Source organism: Podarcis cretensis (assembly GCF_951804945.1).
Source record: "Podarcis cretensis genome assembly, chromosome: 3".
In the NCBI taxonomy this organism is placed as follows: Eukaryota; Metazoa; Chordata; class Lepidosauria; order Squamata; family Lacertidae; genus Podarcis; species Podarcis cretensis.
The window spans coordinates 70,235,758-70,259,577 of NC_137172.1; the positions used below are offsets into that span (position 1 = coordinate 70,235,758).

Here is a 23,820-nt window from a genome sequence, read left to right on the forward strand (position 1 = left end):
ACTGGAAGTTTTCCACATGTGCAATATTTTCCTACTATTTGGGAAAAGTTGGGAGGAATTGTACTATTACTGTAATTGAGGCCATATGTTGGAGAAATTATAGGATTATATTCATACCACTTCTTAAACATCATGCTTTATGGATAATACACTTCATTGTTCACTTGGATCTTGTTAAACTTTTAAAACATAGTAACAGTTGAAAAGTGGTCCTGCTTGTGAGGCACTTCTATTAATCATGAAACACACAGAGATGTAGCAATCCTATGCATACCCTGTGGGCAAAATGGCATACAATTTCTTGCACCCTAATTCTTCATGGGACTAACTTGCCCATAAGAATTGTTTAATATGTGAAGTGGCCCACATAATATCTTTCATGTTCTTGCCCAAACTTTTGATTAGTGCACAAACAAGTTTAAAAAACCCACATACACAGACACTTTATTGAACACCTAAGTTACTACGTGTGTGTCCATGTGTGCTTTTAAGTAACTGCCCTATTCCTGGTGAAAGTCTTAGTACTACTGCTACTACTACTACTACTACTACTACTACCAATAATAAAAAGCTGGTATCAACTTGGGTGAAAATCTTGGGTAGGCATACCTAACATCAATACAGTAACTGATTGCTAATGAGTGGCTATGTACATTGCTTTTGACTTGGTGCAGTATGAGACTTTTGAAATAGACAACTCTGAAAATGTTCTGATGACTGTACCAACAGTGATTGCTACAGACCAGCTGTAATTGTGTGTATGCCTGCTAAGAATTAATTTTTTTACAATGTTGAATTGCTTGAATTCCCAGTCTAAATCCCAGGTTGAATCACTCAGTAAATTATCTAATTAAATTTAAGATCAAAGCTGCTACTGTTATCAGTGACTATTTGGCTAACACATCAGGCTTGTAATTACAGGAGTCTGATTTTGTGGGTCTGTGATTTTTACCTGTGCTGCGTGTTTCTATGATAAGGGCAAAGTGGTAGTTCAAGTTCCTATATCAAATGCTTGGTGAAATAAGCTTAAGTTTGTTTCAGAAGTTTTTTGTTTCAATAAAAAGGGGACACACAGTGATACATTGTCATATCTGTTGTGGTTCCCTTGGTTTCTTTTTAAAGTTTTGTACACCTTTTAAACTAAATCTTATGAACAGATGGCAGTTAAGCAAAACAAGCCATCACCATCTTAGGAATGTGTTAACAAATCTTTTGATGCTCTGGCCTGCATCTTAAGAAGCTACTGTAATATTTCTTTATCAAGCATTTTCCCAGGAACTACTAGGATCATGTATTCAATTAGATACTGTGTGGGCAAGTGGTATGGTCATTGTCATATTTGCAGTAAGTGAAAAACAGTAGGGAGAAAGGCAGCAGTGGTACAAAATCACATTGTTGACCATGGATTGTGACAGAACCATGTCTGTCCTATTAAAGTGACAGTAGCTTCCCAGGTGTACGCTACCTGGGAAAGCAGTTAATTTGCCTGCTAGCTTTCTTAGGTAGTTCAGCTTACAATGTTCTATGCACCTTTTCAGGTCAATCACCACTGAATTTCAATGAGGCTTCCTAGTAAATGTGAAACAAGGATTCTGTCACATGTAGGGTAGGCTATGGTACATAGTCTGCTGCTTCCACAGGAGAACTTCTTTATTGGTCAGTCCTAAGTCTGAAAGTAAGGGCTGTGTATGGAAAGGGATCATGTTTTGGATTCAGAAGGCTTCAAGTTCAGTCATACTGAGTTCAATGGAATATTTCTAAGTATATGCACCTAGGCTGAATTTTTGTGTGTATCTTACTTGCAGCAATCATAAGTAGCATTGTCTTGTTAATCTAGTAAACTGCAGTTCCCCTCATTAGAATTTCCTTCATTGGTTATTATCAACTGTTCATATTTATGTGCATCACAGTCCTCTTATCTAGAAACAGGAAACTCTATTTTTGTATCCTGTATAACCCTTCCTGTTGCCTCAAAGCTAACATCATATTTGCAGAGGAGGCCTTCAGATTCGTTTCTTCTTTTCTTTTTAGAACCTGGCTGTTAATGTATTAAAGCTTTTCTCTTGTGCCTACTACAATATTAAGGTGCTTTGTTGGATTTATATCTGTCCAAGAATTACATAAGTTTCTGGGATTTGTATAGTGTGCTGCAGGCAAAAACCTGGTCGGGCATTATGCCCGATTCATGCAGGCTGACGTGGACATCTGCAATTTTTCACCTTTCTTTTGAATATTGCAAACTGGTTTTATGATTCAGTGGTATGAAATTTGTGTACATATAGCTGCATCTACTAGTGCTGCTGTATATTGACTTTGTTGGTGACGACTGCTACTTTCCCAAATACATGGTGTTAGCACTTGAAACTATATCTTGACTCAAGCCAAAATGAAAGTATCATGACAGCCTTACTTTGTCTGTGTTTGCTTGGCAATACTCATGGATTTCAATGGGTCTTCCTTGTAAGTGTGTTAGAATGTAGCCAAAGTGCAGTGTTGTAAATTGCACCATTGAAATAATAGATAAGTGGTGTTGGCAGCAAAACTTAATAGAGAAGTATTCTTTGGTTACATATATGGCAAACACACTGATAATCGCTGATGGAAAGTCTTAGTGAAGTTGGTAGGCTGGCTTCCACAAGTAATGTGTGTTAATGCCATATGTATGTGGTGCATGCAGCTGCTTCATAACAGCAAAGCAAATCTTTTTAAACTTGCTTTTTAAGGATTACAGTTTTGGCAACTCACAACTTGATTTTAATGGGCTGTTCATTTAATGTGCTTGGAATTACAAATGGAAGTAAATTGTAGCTTATTCTAGAGGAAATAAAAGTAAATGGAATTTGAGCAACAATAACACAGCTCTCCTAACTTTGTAATGAGAGCTGATGTGTTGTGATCAGAGCAAAATGGATTCAGTGTTGTTTGAGTAGGTTTGGTATCGTAACTTGTAAGATAAATTATATTTTGGTTAGGCAGTTCCAACAACAATAGCTCATTGCAGATCACCAGGAATAATATCTATAAACACTTCACATTGCTTTTAATCTCGTTAGCGTTGAGGAATATCACGGCTCTTATAGAACAAGACTAAAATCCTGTTACAGTTCATTGGAAGCAAGTTCCATTGTACTTGCAGGGACTTACTTTTGAGTAGGTAAGCATAGGAATGAACTGTACTTGTTTCCTGAATTTTATGTGTTCTCAAGATTGTTTGCTTACCCCCTCCAAACAATAAATAAGTTGTATGGTCCAAAATTGCAACACAGTTTAGGACAGAGGTCTAGTGTCTTTAAGGGTTGAATAAAAGTGTTAAACTATTTATGTAAGGCGTAAGAACTGTATCTTACATTGAATCTAGCAGCCTTAGGGCCCTTAATTAAAGAAAGCAAAACTTTGCATTGGAGGCAATTGACAGTGGTTTAGTATTTCACTGACTAAAATTCAAATGGAGACATGTGATTAAACTTTCCTGACACTGCTTTTTTAGCTCTACCTTTGATAATTGCTGAATAATTATTAAAATATAGCTTTGCTAGTTCTGTTGTATAAAAAGAAGAGTAGGGCTGGCTTATGTGGTTCTCGTTCTCCACCCATCTGTAGCTCTGAGAAATGCACTCCATATGTAGCCTTTCAAGATTAAAAGTAAAAGTTTCACTATGAATATCACTGTTAGTTTGACATTATAATTAATAGATTTATATTGATAAAACATGTTCCATCTTTGAAACTTAGATCTATTTGCACCTGCTAAAGTAATTATGAATAGTTTGCAAATTGTGCTGGACCAAATAAAGTTTCAGTGAGAGTACTATCATTGGAACTTAGCAGAAATCTCCCAAGTCAAATGCATGACATAACTATGCTGACAGAGCTTTAGTTTTTCACTTAAAATAAATCCATGGTTAAGGTAAAGGTAAAGGTACCCCTGCCCGTACGGGCCAGTCTTGACAGACTCTGGGGTTGTGCGCCCATCTCACTTAAGAGGCCAGGGGCCAGCGCTGTCCGGAGACACTTCCGGGTCACGTGGCCAGCGTGACATCGCTGCTCTGGCGAGCCAGAGCCGCACACGGAAACGCCGTTTACCTTCCCGCTGGTAAGCGGTCCCTATTTATCTACTTGCACCCGGAGGTGCTTTCGAACTGCTAGGTTGGCAGGCGCTGGGACCGAGCAGCGGGAGCGCACCCCGCTGCAGGGATTCGAACCGCCGACCTTTCAATCGGCAAGTCCTAGGCGTTGAGGCTTTAACCCACAGCGCCACCTGCGTCCACAAAATCCATGGTTACTATACTATAATAAACTTTAGTTTTTAAAATGTGGGGTTTTTTGGTCATAATTGTTTTTAATAAACTTTGTGAAGGACACCTGGAACCTAGTCACTTCCTTCCACAAGGCATGTCCTTTGCTGCTTGTGGGGAAACTACCCATATGTCCTTTCTTCTACCTGTGACAGTGCAAAATCTGATGATCCCAAGACGCTGACTACCCAGTTTACTCATGTCTCGCTCCACAAAAATATTCTTCCCGTTTGGATATGAGCATGGAATTGCTATTGATCTTTGTGCCTTATCAAAATAATATACAAAAATTCTAAACATAAACAAAATTGCAAGATTTGAAAAGGAAGTCCATAGAGGATATTTAATATTTTTTATTTAGTTATTCTACAGGACTCTCTTATGTTATTCCATCAGGGTTCTATAGAAACACAATCCCTTACAATGTCATCTTCTCCAACTTAAAGTATCAACAAGTATAGATGGTCACAACATCCAAATTTGTAGTGATGTGGCTGATAATGTATTTTGTAAACTTCATTCGTATACAAAATAAACAACCACCAAATAGCATAAAAGGAGTCAGTTCACCCCTCCTTCCTTTCATCTCTATTACATTATTGGTTGCTTTCTCAGCTATAGACGACCTCCATATGTTTCCTATTATATCATAGGTCTACTCCCAAACCAGTATTCTCATAGCTGTGTTCAGCAGTTCAGACAGAATTGTAGCTCTGTGAGAGGTAAATATAGTTCCCAGGATGTTTTCCATCTTAATAAAGTACTGCATTCACATTTGAGCTAGTTTTTATAACTTGCTGACTTTAATAATGCCTGGGGAGGCATTATTAAATGGTGTAATTGCATCAGCTTACCTGGGCTGCAAAGACATCCCAAAAATGACTTGGAAAAAGCAGGAATTTGAAATTGTATCTTTAGGAACATTTGGTAGTGGACTTCAAGTTCCACTTTCTTTTTTTAAAAAAATGTTTGCTTGCAAATAGTGCAGTCCTAATTATAATTCAGACCATGGTTGTGATCCCCCCCCCCTTTTGATTTTTCTAGCTAGAATTCAACTTATTGCTGGAATATTCAAGAAATTATTGCAAAAAGACCTGAGTATGTTTATATTTATGGTCTTAGTGTAGGGTTTCACACCACTGCAGTAGCACAGCTGAAAGAGTTGGTGATTTTACCAGATGGACTTGCAGAGCTGGAAAAAAGTGTGTGTGTGTGAACATGCAGAAAAAGAAGCATTAAGGGTTGTGAGTATGGGTTGTGCAGAGTATGGAAAGTGTTGGGGCCATGCAGTGCTGTTCTGAAATAAATGCACTTTCTTCAAGTAGGTAGAAGTTGCAGGAGCAGCTTTATTATGTGGTGATAGCAAGGCACAGAAATAAAATGCCGAAACAGAATAGCCACTGCTGGACAACAGTGTATTTGATAGAGGAGCATCCTCAATCTGTCTCTCTGTCCAAACACCAGATGCAGACTCTTGAAACTTATCCCAACATCAAGAGGTTTTGTGGTGAAGAAGAGAGAGGCACAGCTGAGTTAGGTTAGATCCACCCAGCTTACCCATCCAAGTTTCAGTAATACATGGCAGGTCAGCCAATTTGATTGTGGATGAGCGTGGTCTTATTATAAACTGATCTGACATTCATTAATAGCACCATCAGACCAGAAGACTCGGTGGATAATCTACCAGTAACTTCTGGAAAAGTGGAAGGGCTGAAATGGGAGACGGGGTATGCATTCTAGACCTCTGCCCCAGATGGTCAGCTCCTCCATTCAGACTATACCTTGCCCTACTCACCAACACTGACATCAGGGTAGCATCTTCTTAACTCGCTGCTACCTGCTCACCTAGACACATCTTAGCACTATCATCATATAGTTGATAGGGCCACAGATAGTAGACTAAGTAAGGCCCAATAGTGGACAAATCCCACACTGTCAGTGAGAACACAGCTACAGCATTTGTCCCCCTGTTTCTCACTCAAGTGAAACAACACCAAACCAAACTTCCCCTCTCCCAGGGTCTCACAGGCCTGTCACCCACAGTACCTGGCCTACAATTTTGTATCCTGACGCACCCATACTCCTATAACTCCTGCAAGTGGAAATCCCTTTTGGTGTTAATCCTGCTGCCCGCAGCAAGATTTGCCTTTGTGATAAGATGTGCTCTGGATCACATCCCAGCTCATCTAGTCAGTCAGCAACCAAACAACACTGCACTCTGCTGTCAGCCAAAAAAACCTCTTGCAGGCAGGAATCACACCAAGAAGGAAACTCTCAGACTGGTGCAGGTAAAACACTACTGTCATGCCTCCTGGGATTGCAGACCAGACTATAAATGCAATATAGAAGAGTGTATGTATGTGTATATATAAGAAGAGTGTGAGTGTGTGTACATATGAACTTTCCTCAGTACAGTTGAACAACCCAGGTTGTATTTGTGCTTATCTTGAAAATGAAGAATAGACTTAGGTCAAAGTTTAATTGGTTTGTGGATCACATCATAATCTATAAAACACACACACACCAGAATGGTTTCTCTTCTTACAATCTAGTACTTGACTATTAGCATATGTGGAAAGCCGGTTTCAGTCTGTTTCATGTTTGACAGGTATAAATTTGGCACTTGTCTATGAACAGCTGGTACACTAATAAGGACCAATAATTCTGTTAAGATGGGGGTGCTCACCTCACATGTGGTCCAGGTCCAGTTTTAGGTTTTGTTTCAAGGGCTTATGTTGGAAGATTGGCATTGGAATGTGTGTTGTAGATAAGCAGCACTTTAATAAAGTATTTCAGGTGTTTTACTGACATACAATTCTGAGATGAGAGATAACTAAATAGTCAGAACACTTGAAATATGAAATCTCATCCAAGATGAGGAGCAACACTACTGTGTTTTAAAATTACTGATTTTATATATACAGTGGTACCTCGGGTTAAGTACTTAATTCGTTCCAGAGGTGTTCTTAACCTGAAACTGTTCTTAACCTGAAGCACCACTTTAGCGAATGGGGCCGCCTCCTGCTGCCGCCATGCCGCCGGAGCACGATTTCTGTTCTCATCCTGAAGCAAAGTTCTTAACCCGAGGTACTATTTCTGGGTTAGCGGAGTCTGTAACCTGAAGCATATGTAACCTGAAGCGTATGTAACCTGTCCAAATGAGGTGCAGCAGATAACTATGGAGAGTACGGTAATTAAGAAGAAAAAAGCAAGGGCTGCCAAATGACAGTGTGTTCACATTGCCACCTTAGAGTGCAGTAAAGTTGTCCTCCCCGCCTTGTCCATTTTACAGCTTCCCCTCCTCCCAGTTGTTCACATCAGCACAGCTTTATTAGTGTCAGGTTTGTTTTTGTTTGTGTATATACCAAACAGTGTTGAGGGGACACGGATGCCTTTACTCTATGCAAAGGTATTTACATATTGGCTAGAGACAAGTAAAAGCAACTTAAGGACTCTAAGGGGTGTGAAGCTGGTTTGACAAGTTACAGCAAAACATATGGAAAACATAAACAAACAACTAAACATGCAACTAGACATATGGGAAAGCTTTCAGACAGTAAGAGCTGTTAGTGGAATTGTCTCCCTTGGGAGGTTGTAGACTCCCCTTCCTTAGGTGTTTTTAGCTGAGATTCCTGCATTGCAGGGGATTGGACTAGATGACCCTTGGGGTCCTTCCAACTCTACAATTCTATCATCCTATGATTCTAACAATTTATCAGGCTGTAGTATTTTATAGCAAAGTACAGACTTGATCTGCATTTTGGATAACGTCAGATGAACAGGGATGAAAAACGCAGCACTGGAAATACATTGAGTGCACAGTAAATGGGAGTGTGAGCACAGTCTGAGTGAACACACAGTTGTTGCTGCCTTCCCCATTATCAGATTTGTCAGACCAGACATATTAGAAGCATATGTTCCACTATTTTTCATAAGATGGCACTCATGGTGTTAAAATTAGCCATACCAAGGAACATCCACATTTAAAACTATCAAGGGGCAGAGAAAAGTGGGAAATCTATTTCTAATTCTACTGCCTTTCCTCCTTTTACAATCTTTCCTTCACATGATTGGTCTAAGCACCACTGATCACATCAAACAAAAATGTCAAGAATAATGCTTCCTCCCCGAAGATCTGTCTGCTCTCTTCCTCAACATATGGATTGCCTATTGTATTGCTTTCAAAAACTGGGCTGTGATACAAGTATACACACCAACCAAAATGTAGTAGCTTTATAAATTATATTCTTGACATTTTTGTTTGATGTGATCAGTGGCACTTAGACCAATCATGTGAAGGAAATGTCATTTTCTGTGAAGTTGTCTTCTTGAATCTTTTAAGAAAAGCTACCTAAACTTTTAGGAAGTCTATTTGAATGGAAGTTCCAGTGGTACCTTGGTTTACAAACTTAATCCGTTCCGGAAGTCTGTTCTTAAACCAAAGCGTGCTTTCCCATAGCAGAGCGGGACTCAATTTACAAATGGAACACACTCAACAGGAAGCGAAACATGTTCTGCTTCCAAGGCAAAGTTCACAAATCAAAACACTTTCTTCCAGGTTTCCAGTGTTCTTAATCCAAGTTGTTCATAAACTAAGCTGTTCTTAAACCAAGGTACCACTGTGTTTACTCAGCTGTTGCTTAGTGGCAACCATGGCATGGGGATGGAACAAAGACTGTGCTGCTGTGGGAGTCCTGTGAAATATTAGAACACCAGTCTTTCATCTAGTAAATATTGGAAAGCATCTAGTTCTTTGGTACTCCTATTACAGGATTTGATCATTTAACATATTCCATAAAACCCCACTGCTTGCTAGAATGTATTCTGCCGTCATTGATTTGGTACATTCTTTTCTTTTCTTTTCTTTTCTTTTCTTTTCTTTTCTTTTCTTTCTTCAAGTTGTTTCAGTCTGCTAGCTTGTAACCAAACTGCATTCTCTACCAGACATATGATTTATCTTTCATAACTTTGTAAGCATATGTTGTGGGGGAATAAAATATTTTTTCTGTAGTTCCCAGCTTCAGAAGCCTGTTGTCTTAGAGGGAAATTCTTAATTGGATTAATAGTCTTTTAGCTAAACTTCTTAATGAGAATTAATGGGTGCGCATTACAAATTCCTAATTAACAATAGAGAATGGAATTGAATAAAAGACTCCCTACTATAACTAAAACACCACAACAGCAACTTAATGTTAATAATGCTTTATGTTAAAGTGGTATGTCTACAATACAATATGGATTTAATTAACCACTGAATTCAACACATTGATTCTCAGTGTACAGTATATTTTCTGCTAGCATTTACTGCAATGGTTTCTTGCTAAATCAACATTATAATCCTGCTTTCATTTCCCACCAGATGATGAAACATGCCTGGGATAATTATAAACATTACGCATGGGGATTAAATGAACTGAAACCCATATCGAAACAAGGACACTCAAGCAATTTATTTGGTAAGTAATATGTGCTTTTGTACTTAGTGACATCATCTGATTTACTGCTCTGAAGTTAGAGATTACATTAGAAGCATGTGGGCTCTTAGCACATGTCACAACAGCTGGTTATCTGTAAATGGTTGATTATTGAAAATAACCAAAGCAGCATTGTCTTATTAGTTTGTTCCCCACTTACAAGGAAGATCATACAAGGTATACTACAGTGTTGCACTCCTTATATGGGGATTTTTATCCCACCAGCATGACTCCATAGGGCCCTGGAGTGGCTTCAAGTACTGTAAGTACTGTATCAAAAATAATAATTTAAAATGGTAAGGTTATCATATGTTGACCATGGAACCTGGCCAAACTGATAAAGATTTTAAGCACTCTTCAAAATAGGCATGCTAACTACATAAAATGGCAATTAGAATCATTCAGTTTTTTCTTGTTGTATTATCAGCTTCGAACATTTATATCCTTTATTAATAGATTATAGTTTACAATAGGAATTTCTGGAATATTTGAGGGAGCCTTGTTTCTTAGTTTAAGAACTTCCATAACAGCAACAAAAATAGCCTCCTTGTCCTGTAGATCTTTTCTCCTTTAGCTGCTTCTATTTTGTGCTTAAAATAGTGGAATCCAAGCTTTTGTTTCATTTAATGTGCTTTAGCCAGCCAGAACTCTTAACGCGATAAATTCAGTTGTCTTTTGGGTTGCATGTTCATGGTAATCTCCATCTCATGTTTGGAAACTTCTCTTTAGCTGTTCAGTCGTGAAGTAAAAGAGCCTAAACTGCAGTAGTGTTTAGAGAGTCAGACTAAGGGCAGAGACACCAGGTTCAAATTCCCACTAGAATATAAAGTTTACTAAGTGGCCTTGTGTGCTAGGAGCCTAGCTAATATCACAGGGTTGTAGTATGAAATGGAAGGCGGGCAGGACTACCTTTTAGCTCCTTGGCGGAAAGGCAAAATATTAAGTCATAGCTGCCATCAAAACAGCAGCCCTGTTTCTCCTTCCCTATAATGTTGAGGGAACAGTACATGCAATCACCATCCAGATTTCCCAGTTCATGCTCTTTTTACCATGATCATGGAATTATTTATTGCCTTCTATAACACTGTATCAAGGCAACATGTTCCACTTCATTCATGATGAGGAAGGGGGAAATCTGTTAAATATTACCTCACATAGGAATGAGATGGAGAAAATGAAATATGGGGTTGTTCTTAGTAACAGCCTTTTGCTTGCTGCAATTCTGCATGAAGTTTTCTACTCTGGGAAAAAATCTAGATGAAAGGCTTGTTCTATAGACTATGTCTTAGCTGCCATAGTGTACACCCATGTGCATTATGGCAAATGTTATGAGAAGCTGAATATTTGCTATGCCACAGTACTTAGAATATACTCTTTACTGACACTTTTTTCTTCTACCAAAAGGCCATTAAATTTATATTCCCACTTTTGGAAGAATTGTTAAATATAGTGGAGAGCAATCTTAGTAGCTGGCTCTTTTGATTAACAGTTCAAGTTTGTTGCTGCTTCTTTTAAAACTGTGGTCTAAAATGCCAAGGTTGGAAAGGAAATAACAGCTTTTCTATGGGGCTTTACATATATTGACCTTGGCACATGTTAATAATTATTCACTTCTGGCAACATGGATTGCAAACTAAACAAATACTGTCAAGGAAAGGTCTAATAGCACAGAGAGCAGGTGTAACACCACATTCTTGCTGACTCAGTGGTTTAGACGGGTGTAATTGAAGAGGCTCTGTTACATTGTGAGCACCACAGCACTCATAATGGCTGTGTAATCTTTAGGGTATGGTAGTGGGTGTAAACTTCACCATCACCTTTAAGAGCATCTGTTAAATCCTTGATTCAGTGGTAATTGGGATAAATCATCAATACCCCCGTTTTGGGGAAGGTGCTTGAGAGAGGGTAGTGACAGTTCAAGTACATTCACTCTTGTATGATGCAGATTATCTTGACCATTACTAGTCTCAGTTGTGATCTGGTTTTTGGGTCTGAGTTGTCCTCTGTCATCTTGATAGATGACATTGCTTGCGAGAGGGACAGTGGAAGTGCAATCATGTTACTCGTTCTTGATATTTCAACATTTGATGCCATCAACCATGACATCCTTTTGGATATCTTCTGTTGGTTGGGAGTTGAAGGCACTGATCTTCATTGGTTCCACTTCTTCCTGCAAGTCCAGAAAGCAGCAAAGGAAACAGCTTATATTGTCTACACTGACTGGCAGCAACCCTGCAGTGTTTCAAACAGGGGATACACTTAGCTGTACCTAGAAATACCAGGGATTAAACCTAGGACCTTCTGCATGCAATGTAGATGCTCTGCCACTGAGCTCTAGGGACTTCCAAATGTGTTTGCCCTCTAGTAGTTAGGCTGTGGGGTGCTATTTTGTCCCCAATGCTATTTATCATCTATTTGAAGCTATTGGGGGTGGCCATTACAAGATTTGGAGAACAATGGCTTCAGTAAGCAGATGGTTCTACGTATCTCTCTGTAACGCCCAAGTCAGGAGTCAACATGCAAGCCCTGAGCTGGTTTCTGGATGCAATGGTGGACTGGATGAGGGCCAGTAAGGGGAGCATGAATACTGGCAAGATGGAGGCACTGTGTATAGGTAGTCCTCAGGTCCAGAAAATTTGTCTGGATGTAGTTTTATTCCTTCTGGAGGACCAAGCTTGTAGTCAGAATGTAGTCATTCATCTTCATTACTAGAGGCTCAACTGACTTCAGTAGCTAGCTTTGGTTGGTATGCCCACTATGTCTGTTCCTGGGCAAAGATAATCTAGCCACAGTGGTCCATGCATTGGTAATCTAAAAATTTGATTTCTGCAAGGATACTATATACAAAATACTGTGTGTGGTCACAGGGTTAGGGTGTAAATCATAGGAAATAACAGTTTTGAGTAAAATTACTTGGTGTATCTTGGTTCAACAAGTTACAAAATGAACAGGTTCAAACATGAGTGGGCACAGTGTATAGAATAATGAAATAGCAAGCAGATGAGAATTTTTAAATTCAAACTTAGCCTTAGTTCACATTGCATACATCTTCTTCATACAAAGAAAAAAACTACTGTCGTACCTTGGTTTTGGAACAGCTTAGTTCACGAACAACTTGGAACTCGAATGTCGCAAAGCTGGAAGTAAGTGTTCTGGTTTGCAAACTTTGCCTTGGAAGCTGAACGTCCGGTGGACTTCCAGAACACATTCTGTTCGAAAACCAAGGTATGACTGTATAGGTAAATCTAGTACCAATGGTATGAACAAACATCATTTTTTTACAAGTTTAGTTTGGGTTATAGTAAGTAGCAAATGTATAGCAGACCCTGTATGAGCTAATTTGTTTCAGGTCCTAATGGCTTTAGTGATGAATATAAAACAATAGCAGAAAAAAAGGCAGCAACAAAGAAGTTCTTTCTGAAATATAAGCAGATTTGAGAATTTAGATTAAAGTTCTTTTTATATTGGAGGCTCAAGCTGCAGGCCATTGAATACAGCCTATCTCTTAGTACTTTCCTGAAAGGCCATGAAATGCAATGCTTTTACTCTGACAATTTGTTGCTAGTCTGTTGCAAATCACAGGTCAGGCAAACATCCTTGTAAGAACTGCTAACCTACCCTCCCCTCCCCTTGATGTCTACCTGCTTCATTATATTGTGCAGTACTTTGTTTTGCTGGTGTTGTCCCTTCTCTTTCTTTCATTTCAGCTAAGGTGTGTAGTTCACATGCAGCCAGGCAAGTACAAGTTCATGTCTTCCAGAATTGAGGGATGTGTTTACAGGAGGTTGTAGTGGCAGCTAGTCAGGAATGAGGCAGGATGACTACTTACAACATACTTATTTCAAAGGCTAAGCTTGTATTCATATGTGTGTGTGTGTGTGTGTGTGTGAATATGACATGGCATACTTAAAACTCTAATCCAAGGCTCTTCTGCAGATGCTAAGCATCACAATTCAGTGTGTCCTGCTTTTAGAGACTTAAGAAACATGCTATTTCAGTGGGTAAATTGTCCTGCTGGAGCCATACACTGAAGTTTGTATTTATAGCTTATGCTGATTTAATAAGATAAACTATTTTAAATCCAATAACACTTCTTCTGGCAGCATAACTAGTTCCAGGATTTATTGGTAAATCAAATAACTTTATCCTGTTCATGCTATTAAATTGCATTACCCTATTTTGTCCTCTAAATGATGTCATGTCAAGTAGCATATTTGTCTTGGAAGGCTTTTCTGAGTTTGTTTCACAGAGGAATGTTGGTTAAAGATGGTTAAAGTATAGGAATAAAAACATGATATTTGCCTTCACAATATAACTAAACTAAATTGCTGGAGTGTTGTGAGTAGTACCACTTGATAATGCATTTATTTCCCTGTAAACATCCAGGGCTAGTTCCCACCGCTTGACTACAAGCCATGTTATCTAACACAGAAAAACCAATAGCAGTGGTGTTTGATTTGGGATTATACTATCTCACACTTGGAATAAACATGCAGGCCAATCCAATGTATATTTAATTAGAGGCAAATCATTGGGAGTTACCCCTTTGTAAGGGTACATAGTGATGCAGCTTTAAGTAGAATAAGAGAATAAAATTGTAGGTTCTCATAATAGGGTATGCTGAATTTTTCAACTTTAAATTTCAAAAAATGAGGGTTGCTAAAAAGTTGTAACATGAGTTGGGAATTCAAAAGATATTTTGGTTAAATAAATATACTTTGGTTCTCAAACTTAATCTGTTCTGGGAGTCTGTTCGACTCCCAAAACCATTCAAAAACCAAGGCGTGGCTTCTGATTGGTTGGAGGAGCTTCCTGCACTCAAGCAGAAGCTGCATCAGACGTTCGGCTTCCGAAAAACATTTGCAAACCAGAACACTTACTTCTGGGTTTGCGGCATACAGGAGCTGATTTGTTCGGCAACTAAGCCGTTCGAGAACCAAGGTACAACTGTAATTTAGTTTTGATTTGTACTTTGCAAACAAATATTGACTTTTTAACATTTTGTGGAATTTCCAGTAATTTAAAACTTGTCATTTTTTTAAACAATGTGTGTAAAATTGCATAATAATCATTAAAATGATTATCTAGTAATCACAAGTGTATTACATATGCTTGAGCATAACAAACAAGTTAAAAAGTGGAAGCAGCAAGAAGATGAGAGAAGGCTTGTTGAATATAAGCATAGAAGTAGATTAGATGATTCAATACCATCAAACGAAATAATTTTCTGTGCTGGTGAAAATGAATAACACATAGATGATGACCAAGATGGAAATGATGGAAGTTATGAATTGACATTAGAAAAGCCACATACACCTTCCACTACTGATAAAAAGGTAGAGTTCAACACAATAGAAATACATAATGTTGGTATGCAGAGCATCAGATATGGTATTGGCCTACTTGCCACAGCTGCCTTTATGGATGCCAGCTTGATCACTGAAAAGCAACTTGCAGTCAAGAGGGCCTAAGAAAAAGTTCTGAATCCCTGGCTCAGGAATTTGATGTTCTTTGTTAGATAGGTGAAATTCACTGCATTTTCTTTGATGGCCATGAAGATACAACTAAAGTTATGCTGAAAGCAGACAATTCAGATCAGCAGTTGTTCCCAGCATCATCATAGAGCAGCATATTCTTTCAAGCCAAATTTCAGCAGTGGGGCAGGGATGCTGCAGGTGGCAGGGAAGGCCTCTGTGGGTGCTTCCAGGTGCCACATTGGTTGACTCATGAATCAGAACGTGCAATCTCCCTGTAGGCAAGTGTTATGCTTTCTTTCTAGTTTAGAATTGAGCACTTGAGAATTCAGCCAGTTTTCAAGTTCATGTATTCAAACCTTTTAAAAGATGAGGTATGCCTTTCTCTTTCTCTTACTGTTCTTAGTGAATGGAGAGTCATATGTTGGTGTGGGACATGTGGTTCAGCTTATTATTTGTGCTTTTATTGCTGGTTTTACAGAAAGGACATTCACACTGATGTGTGTTGTTTCAAGACACTTATATGATTTTGCAGTTGCCAATTGAGGCCCATTCAGAAGTTGTTCGCCAAAAGAATTGCTTACATTTTCTTTACATGCTAATGTTCTTGCATTGTTTGCAAGATATCTCATATCTTTTTCTGTAAAATATTTGTCGTTGTACACAGCTATAACATTTCAGTAGTTAATGAATAACAAATGCACTGTTACAAGAAAGACTTGTGTTAACTGAGGAGTCAGGTAGAGGAGAAATAGCTAAAATGATGTGATTCAGAATAGAAATGCAGAGACTTAAAAAAAAAAACACCTAACAAACTACCACCTTTCTTGCACCCAACCTTCTCATCATGGTGAGACGCAATATCATTATATTCTGTAACAGAATAAGAGCATCTTATAGACAGGGCCTGGAGGATAATAGAACTGAGGCACAGAATCCAAAATGTATTATTGGAGGAATATGGAGTGTGAAGAAATGTCGCATGCTTGCAGGGGGCTGTGTGAACAAAAGGATGGTGTTTAGGTAGTATAGGAGGATAGGAAAGAATCCCAAATAGTGTTCTTAATGCAGGGATCATAGTTATTATTCAAGGTATTGTGTTTCAATCATAAGCTTTCTACAAAATGAAGTATTTTATCATTTATGGACTGATATTTGATTTGCAGGCCTGTTGACATTAAATTTAGTTTCACAAATGCGGACAACTAGACCATAGCACACAAGTGTACATCAGATTTTCAGTGCTATAGAATAGGACACTAAAGCAAATTTAAAAATCCAGTTACTGTAAGGATTTTCCCTTCATAATATCTGCAACTCTATTGTAGTTAGTGTAGACGGAGAACCATGAAAGTTATTATGATCTTTGTCTGCTTTATAAATATTTCTTGATAGAGCAGCAAAAAAAGCTTATCATTAATTACAATGCTGGCCCTTTTCAGGTAATATTCAAGGAGCAACAATTGTTGATGCCTTGGATACACTGTACATCATGGAAATGAAAGATGAATTTAAAGAAGCTAAAGAATGGGTAGAGAAAAATCTAGATTTCAATGTGGTGAGTATTGTGTTCTTTTTCTACTGCTTGCACACATAGCAACAACCCTGATTTGAAGAATGTTCAGAGATACTGGGGTTTTTTAGCAGTCCTCAGAAGAGAATCATAGTACTGTAGAGATGGAGGGGACCACAAGTGTCATCTAGTCCAGCCCCTTGCAGTCCAGGAATCTTGTGCCCAACATGGGTTTCAAACCCAGAACAGGCCTGGCAAGTTTCATTCTAAACAAGTTACTTATCTCACCCTTATGACAATTCTTTTTCTCTTCAAATGAGACAGAGCTTTAAACTTTAAATCTTTAGCTAATTAACACAATTCAAATGGGACTTCCAGGATGTCATTTTGCTTTACTACCTATTTAAAATGTAAAATCCTTTAGTGAGAATCTTTCTTAAAGGTAATTGTGGGAGGTATATATTATAAAATAAAATTTAAATGCTAGTTAAACTGTGTTCTTACTTAGAAAACATATGTTAGGTAGACAGTTACTTTAAAAGACCTTCATAACTACCTCTGTCCCAAGAGCTGCAAACCTGGGTGTCATATTTCTGTAGTAATTGTGTTTTCCCACCCCATGGGGCTGTTCTAGAGAGGATCTGAGTGTAATGCTAGAATGTGAACAATATTTTGTTAGACCAAGGCAGCAATTAATGATCTGCCTCCTATTCTTAAAGTTGAAAAGTGGCTGTATCACCTCAATTTTTCTCAGCATATAGCAATTAAAATTTCAGGAAATCCCATTCAAACACAAAATTATAAGCAGCAGCACCTTTCCATTTATCTGTTTCCTGCATGTCTCACTGAAAGAAAAATCTTTCTGCCAAGGTATTGTTTGTCAGGTCACTGTGGAATTGGTATTTATAATCACCTCGATGTTTCCCAGAAGTCTTTATGTATTTAAATCTAGCCTTTGCTGCATATTCTGATGATGTTACCAAAGGAATATCTAACTAAATACATTTTTAGTTTTAATCCTTCCTAATAAATGGGAGTAATTTCATGCAAGATTTAATGAAATTAATTCACAAACAGTGGCATGCCTATGTTATAAATAGGGTACTAGTTAATAAACAGGAACCAGAGGGTAGCTAAAAATGGAATAAAGTCATAAAAAATGAGTGCTGCAATGTTCTGTATTAAGACTAACAGCATTTAGTGTGAAAACTGGAGATAAGGATGCTTGGTGAGATAACAAAACTTGTGGAAGACAGTATTCAGGATAGAAAATTCCAAACAGACCATGAAGAGCTTCAAAAGCAGTACCAGGGAATATGTAGTTCTGTGTAAACACAAAGTGATGCAACTTGGGACATAGAATTCTAACTTCCTTTGTGATAAACTTTAAATTTATTATTTCTTTTTTATGTAAAGTCACTTTGAGTAGCCTGTGGCAACAAAAAGCATCTAATAAATGTAATTGATAATAATGATAGTAAATGGGCTTACTCAAAGAAAGAAACTTCCAATGAACAACAACAAAAGACAAATGGGTGGAGCAATCCAATGATTAAGGGAAGGCTTCCTCAAACTCGGTCCTCCAGATGTTTTTGGCCTACAACTCCCATGATCCCTAGCTAGCAGGACCAGTGGTCAGGGCTGATGGGAATTGTAGTCTCAAAACATCTGGAGGGCCGAGGTTGAGGAAGCCTGATTAAGGGAGATGAAGAATGTGTGATGGCAGAGCTGCCAAATTCTGAACATAGAGTTCTGCAGAAGGTAGAGAGGAAATAAATTCACTCCTGAATTATCTGATTTTAAAAGAACAAAGGTGATCTTAGTATAGCATAAACAGACCTTACAGCTGGTAGTTTGCCAACATATGGGCAACTATTCAGTTAGGGGGCCATATTACCAAAGTCTGACCCTGGTAATAACCAGTGCTGACTTGACTGGAGTTGAAAATCCACATCTCACCCAGCAACTTTTAGAACAGGCTTGCTCTGCAACTTTACAGTTCAGTGAGCAAGTATATATTCTTCCCCCTTCCCCCACTACAAAGACATATTAGAAGGAAGTCTTCATATTCCCCTGCCACTTCCTGATTCTAGATCTGCTCCTCCCAACTCTTATCCAAATACTCACCATACTTTTCTGTGTATGAGACTAGGGGTTTTTTTTAATTTAAAAATTATGTTCAAAATTGTGGGTCGTCTTGTACACAGATACAATATCCCCATTTTCTCAATTTGGAGTCCCCCAAAATAAGGGGCGTCTTATACATGGAGGTGCGTTATACATGGAAGAATACAGTGCATTATTTCTCTTTCCTGACCTTTATGGTATATTTGCTATAGAAATAGGTTGCTGACAGACAATTAGTGTTAAAATCCATGATCCCTGTGTTACTTTTTTCATCTTCATCCTCATATATGGCCTACTGATTTTCAACTGCATTCATCAGATATTTTATTTCTTACATTTACACATGATATATCTTTATAGTTTTCTGAAGCTTGCGAGAGGGGAGAGAGTATTTTAAGTGCCCCCCCCCCCAATCTTTGATTTGAGACTTCATTCATTATCTGCTCATAGGGAAATCTGATACAGGCTTGAATAAGACTCCTCATTGTCTTCTTCTTCCCCACATTCCCATTCAAATGGTTTCCTAGAAGTTAAGTAAAGCCTCTTCAGCTTCTCTTCAAATCTCTCTCATCCACATGTTTTCCCAGGGTGATGCTAGCTTGCCATAATGAGCTTAAGGATAGCGCTCCTATTAAATACAGAGCTTTCATGTCTACGCTGACTACAATCTCTTGCTTCATTTGTTCCACATGCCTCAGTGGATTGTGTAACATACTCTAGAAATGCTATGGTTTGTACAGTTGTTAGCTTCAGCAAATCTGCAAGGTTTATTTAGGGCTAATTTAATTTAAAATGATAGTATCCTTAGATTGTATGAGAGAAAGTTGAGTAATTTAATATATGATAAAAAGTTTTAAGTTTTTGTGATATCTTTTCTCTCCACATTTAAAACAAAATTTATCATGTTATGGAATTAATATACTAATAAAGAGAGCTGTAGCTGTATGCAAAGTTTTTGCCTTGTTATAAAAAAATTGGCATATGCTAGGCAGTAATTAATGGCCTAACTACATATTAAGCACAGGCTGTTGTTTTTAAGTGCTTAATTTTGTTTTCTGGATGAAAATCAGCCCCATAGAGTACTAAACAGAAGAATCGCCTACAGCTGCCAGTTTTCCACCAGGAAGTTATTCCTGTGGCTGCTCCTGCTCCTGGCAGTGCTGTTTATAGCAGACAGTCCATTCAGGGGCAAATAGGAGATGGAGGAATTTGGATGAGGAACCACTGCAGAGTCCCAGTCAAGATCAGGATCATGTGAATAGTGTAACAAACAATACATAATATATTAATTGTTGTAAAATGGTGTAACTATTTGCAACAAAGAAATGGGCATAAAGAATCTAGGAAGAACTGTCTTCCCTGGAAAGACAGGGAATAATAACAACATCCTGAAAATGTGTTTGTCCCATAGAAGTATGATTCACAAAGAGCTTTTGCCAATAATCCTATTCTTAGGGTTTTTTAAAAAACAAAAACGTAGTGCTGTGGACATGGTAAGGGTGTGAGGTTCAAATGATATTAGTAGTCTGTTAAACTCTTCCTTAGGTGAAATATTTCCTTCATTGTGGAAACAAGAAATACATTTTCTTAGAATTTAACTGATGTTTCTGTCTTTGTGAAGCATCGTTTTATTTCTGCTTCTGGATATAAACTTTTTCATACTGCATTTTGAAGCTTAAAACTGGCATAAACACTGAATGCAAATTGGGCAAGAATTATGCTTAAATCTTTGGATAGCTTATCCTCCTGGAGGCAAAGAGTTCATAGTGACTTCACTGTCTGTGATATGGAGCCAAGTTTGTAAAAAAAATCATGGATACAGCTTGTGTTTAGTGAGGAGAGAACCTTACCATGAGCTTGGGTTCAAAAAACGTGCTCAGCCAAACCTTGACTTAGCTCAGTGCAGCACAGGAGTTAAAAGCACCAGGAGGAGCAAAGCAGCTGCAAGCTCCTCTCGAGGTGCCTGCCAAAATTTGGCTTACCATGTCATGCAGACCAGACCCTAGAAACAACTGGATACTACTGCAGACATTGTATTTCCTTTTCATGTTGAAAATTCACTATAATTTACCTAAAAATGTATTGTATTTGTATTCATAGAATGCAGAAGTTTCGGTTTTTGAAGTGAACATTCGCTTTGTTGGTGGGCTGCTTTCAGCATACTACCTTTCTGGAGAAGAGGTAAGAAAGATCATTTATGGTCTTCCATAGTAGCTCTAAATCTATAATACTGAGTAACAGGTTAAAGCCCAAAGTTTGGCTTAAGGGTCCGGAAGTTAGCCAACAACACACCAGGGACTGGCTAATTGGAGAAATGCTGCCAGCACATAAGTCTAGTGCTCAAAAGCTTGCACTACCTCCTCATACACTACCAGGCCGGGTTCAAAGCCCTTAACAACTTGGGTCTGGGATGCCTCAAGAATGGGAAGACCTAATCACTGAGCTCTTCAAGAGAGTCATAGAATCATAGAGTTGGGAGGGACTCAAGGGTTATTAGTCCAACCCCTCAATGCAGGAACTTCAGCTAAAGCATCCATGACAGATGGCCATCCAACCTCTGCTTAAAAACCTCCAAGGAAGGAGAGTCCATCATCTCTTGTGGGAGTCTGTGCCACTCCCAGACTCTCACTCCCAAAGTTCCTGTAAACTACCCTGTATGTACCGTATTTTCCACCCTATAGGGCGCACTGGCCCATAGGGCGCACTTATTTTTTTTGGGGGGGAAATAAAGGGGGGAATTATTTCCCCCCCCCTGAGGCCCCAAAGAGCAAAGAAGCCATGACAGCTAGTGGGATGGATCCCGCTAGCTGTCCTCGATTCATTTTTAGCCTCAGGGCTGGGGGTCTGGGAGCGATGGCGAGGTTGCACAACCTCGCCATCGCTCCCGGAGCTTGCGGGGCTGGGGAAGCCCGAGCTTCCCCCAACCCCAGCCCCCAAAACGGGTCCGGGAGCAATGGTGAGGTTGCGCTCAATCTCGCCATCGCTCCCGGAGCTTGCCGGGCTGAGGCGGGGGAAGCCCGAGCTTCCCCCGACCCCAGCCCCCAGAACAGGCTGCTATCCGCAAGCCTTGGGAGCCCAGCAGGAACTCCCGCCAGGCTCTCCAGGCTTGCAGATATCTTCCTGAAGCCCGGGGCGCACCCCACTGCGCTCCCCGGGTTTCAGGCTGCAGGCTGCTGTCCGCAAGTCTTGGGAGCCTGGCAGGAACTCCCGCCGGGCTCCCAAGACTTGCGGATAGCTTCCTGAAGCCTGGACAGCGAGAGGGGTCGGTGCGCACCGACCCCTCTCGCTCTCCAGGCTTCAGCGAAAGCCTGCATTCGCCCCATAGGACGCACACACATTTCCCCTTCATTTTTGGAGGGGCAAAAGTGTGTCCTATAGGGCGAAAAATACGGTACATACTCCAAATGAGGAGTTCATCCCCCATAACAAGTATGCAAATAACTTTGAGAGTCTAAAAAGGTGGATGTTCCCTTTTTCTTTCTTACATACACAGTAGTTGAAAAGACAAAAATGGGAATTCTTTTGCTTTTCTTTGAGAAGTCTTGGGATATTGTTCTTAGGGTGCCTGTACTTAAGTGTAGGGTTGCAGCAGGGCAGGGAGACAGTGTGAGCTTGCGCTGTATCATGCTGCCTAAAATCAGCACAACTATTTTTCCCTGACGGCAGGATTCAGCTTATGAGTCCCATCAGCAGAGACCTTGTACAAGGTCTTCTGTTTGCATAATGGGGCTTCTCCCTGGTCAACTCACCACACTGCTCCCCACCTCCAAAATTTGCTCGGTGGGGACTTGGAAGAACCAATGGAACAGCACACAATAGAAGGAGAGAGGAAATATTCCCATGCAGCAAATGTGGTGTTCAGTTTCTCTGAATTTCCTTCTTGATGCTGTGCTGTAGACTCCATCTTACTTGTGGTAACACTTTCACCAACTTTACACCATCAGGCAACTTTGTCTGATAGCCTCCGCTTTACATCCGCAGTTTTCTGGTCCCACAGCAAACTTTGCTTATGTTCCATACATTACACCATTTTGTGGTTATCAGTATTATATCCATATTTTATTAGGATCTCTGAGATTGTGAAGTAATTTGACTTGTCCTAAATGTAATTTGGCTTCTAAGAATGGAGACCTTTTCATGTGTCTCCCTGAAAGAATAAATTACTTCAACTACTTAATAGATAAAACAGTAGGAAAATGACATTACAATTAACTGTTAACACCTGCATACCAAATTGGATTGCTACTTAAAAGATGCAACAGTTCAGAGCATTGAATTTGGACATTATTTATTTAAGGTAAATACCTGCTTATTGAAACTGAAGAAAATGCTAGGGGTGTGTATAAACCACAAGATTCGGTTTGGACCCCACTTCATTGGTTTGGAAAAGAGCAACATTTGATCCCTTCTAAGTGGATGAATCCTGCCAAATTTCAGAAGGATAGCTGTAGCAGTTCTGCAACACAGCCTTTGCAGATTTCACATTGTGGTAACCAGGCTATCGGGTTGGGTCTATGGCCCCACCTAGTGGTTGAAAGGCAGGACAACATATTGGGATGTAGATCGCTCCCAATATGCCTTTGACGAAAGCTGTACACATCTTCTCTGGCTCCTGTTACTGATTTCTCCTCAGGTGTTTCCTCTGTCTCTTTAAAGCTTATTTTTTCTAATTATTCTTTATGTGAGTGGTATGTGGCATGATGTGTTTTCCAGAGTGTTTTTGTCTGTTTGGTTGGTATGATTGAGGGTTGGTTGTTGTTTTTTCCTCCTCAGCTTTGTCTTTTACCAGTCACTATTTTGTTTGGTTTCCCAACTTTACTCCTGTCCACCATCTTTACTGCTGTCTTGTTACTTTCCTTTCTTGACCGCTTTTCCTTTGCCCGGCGTGTGTGTGAATCCCAATTGTGTGTTCCCTTTCCCCCTTCCTTTCTGTCTTC

The 23,820-nt window shown here is 39.3% G+C and overlaps 1 protein-coding gene across 1 annotated transcript in view; it reads left to right on the plus strand.

Moving 5' to 3' along the window:
- MAN1A1 (mannosidase alpha class 1A member 1) overlaps positions 1-23,820 on the plus strand; it is a 53,559-nt gene that overhangs the window by 1,963 nt on the left and 27,776 nt on the right. The window contains 3 exon segments of the mRNA XM_079970782.1: positions 9,655-9,751; positions 16,686-16,801; positions 20,984-21,064. Coding sequence (XP_079826908.1) covers positions 9,655-9,751; positions 16,686-16,801; positions 20,984-21,064 — 294 coding nt within the window.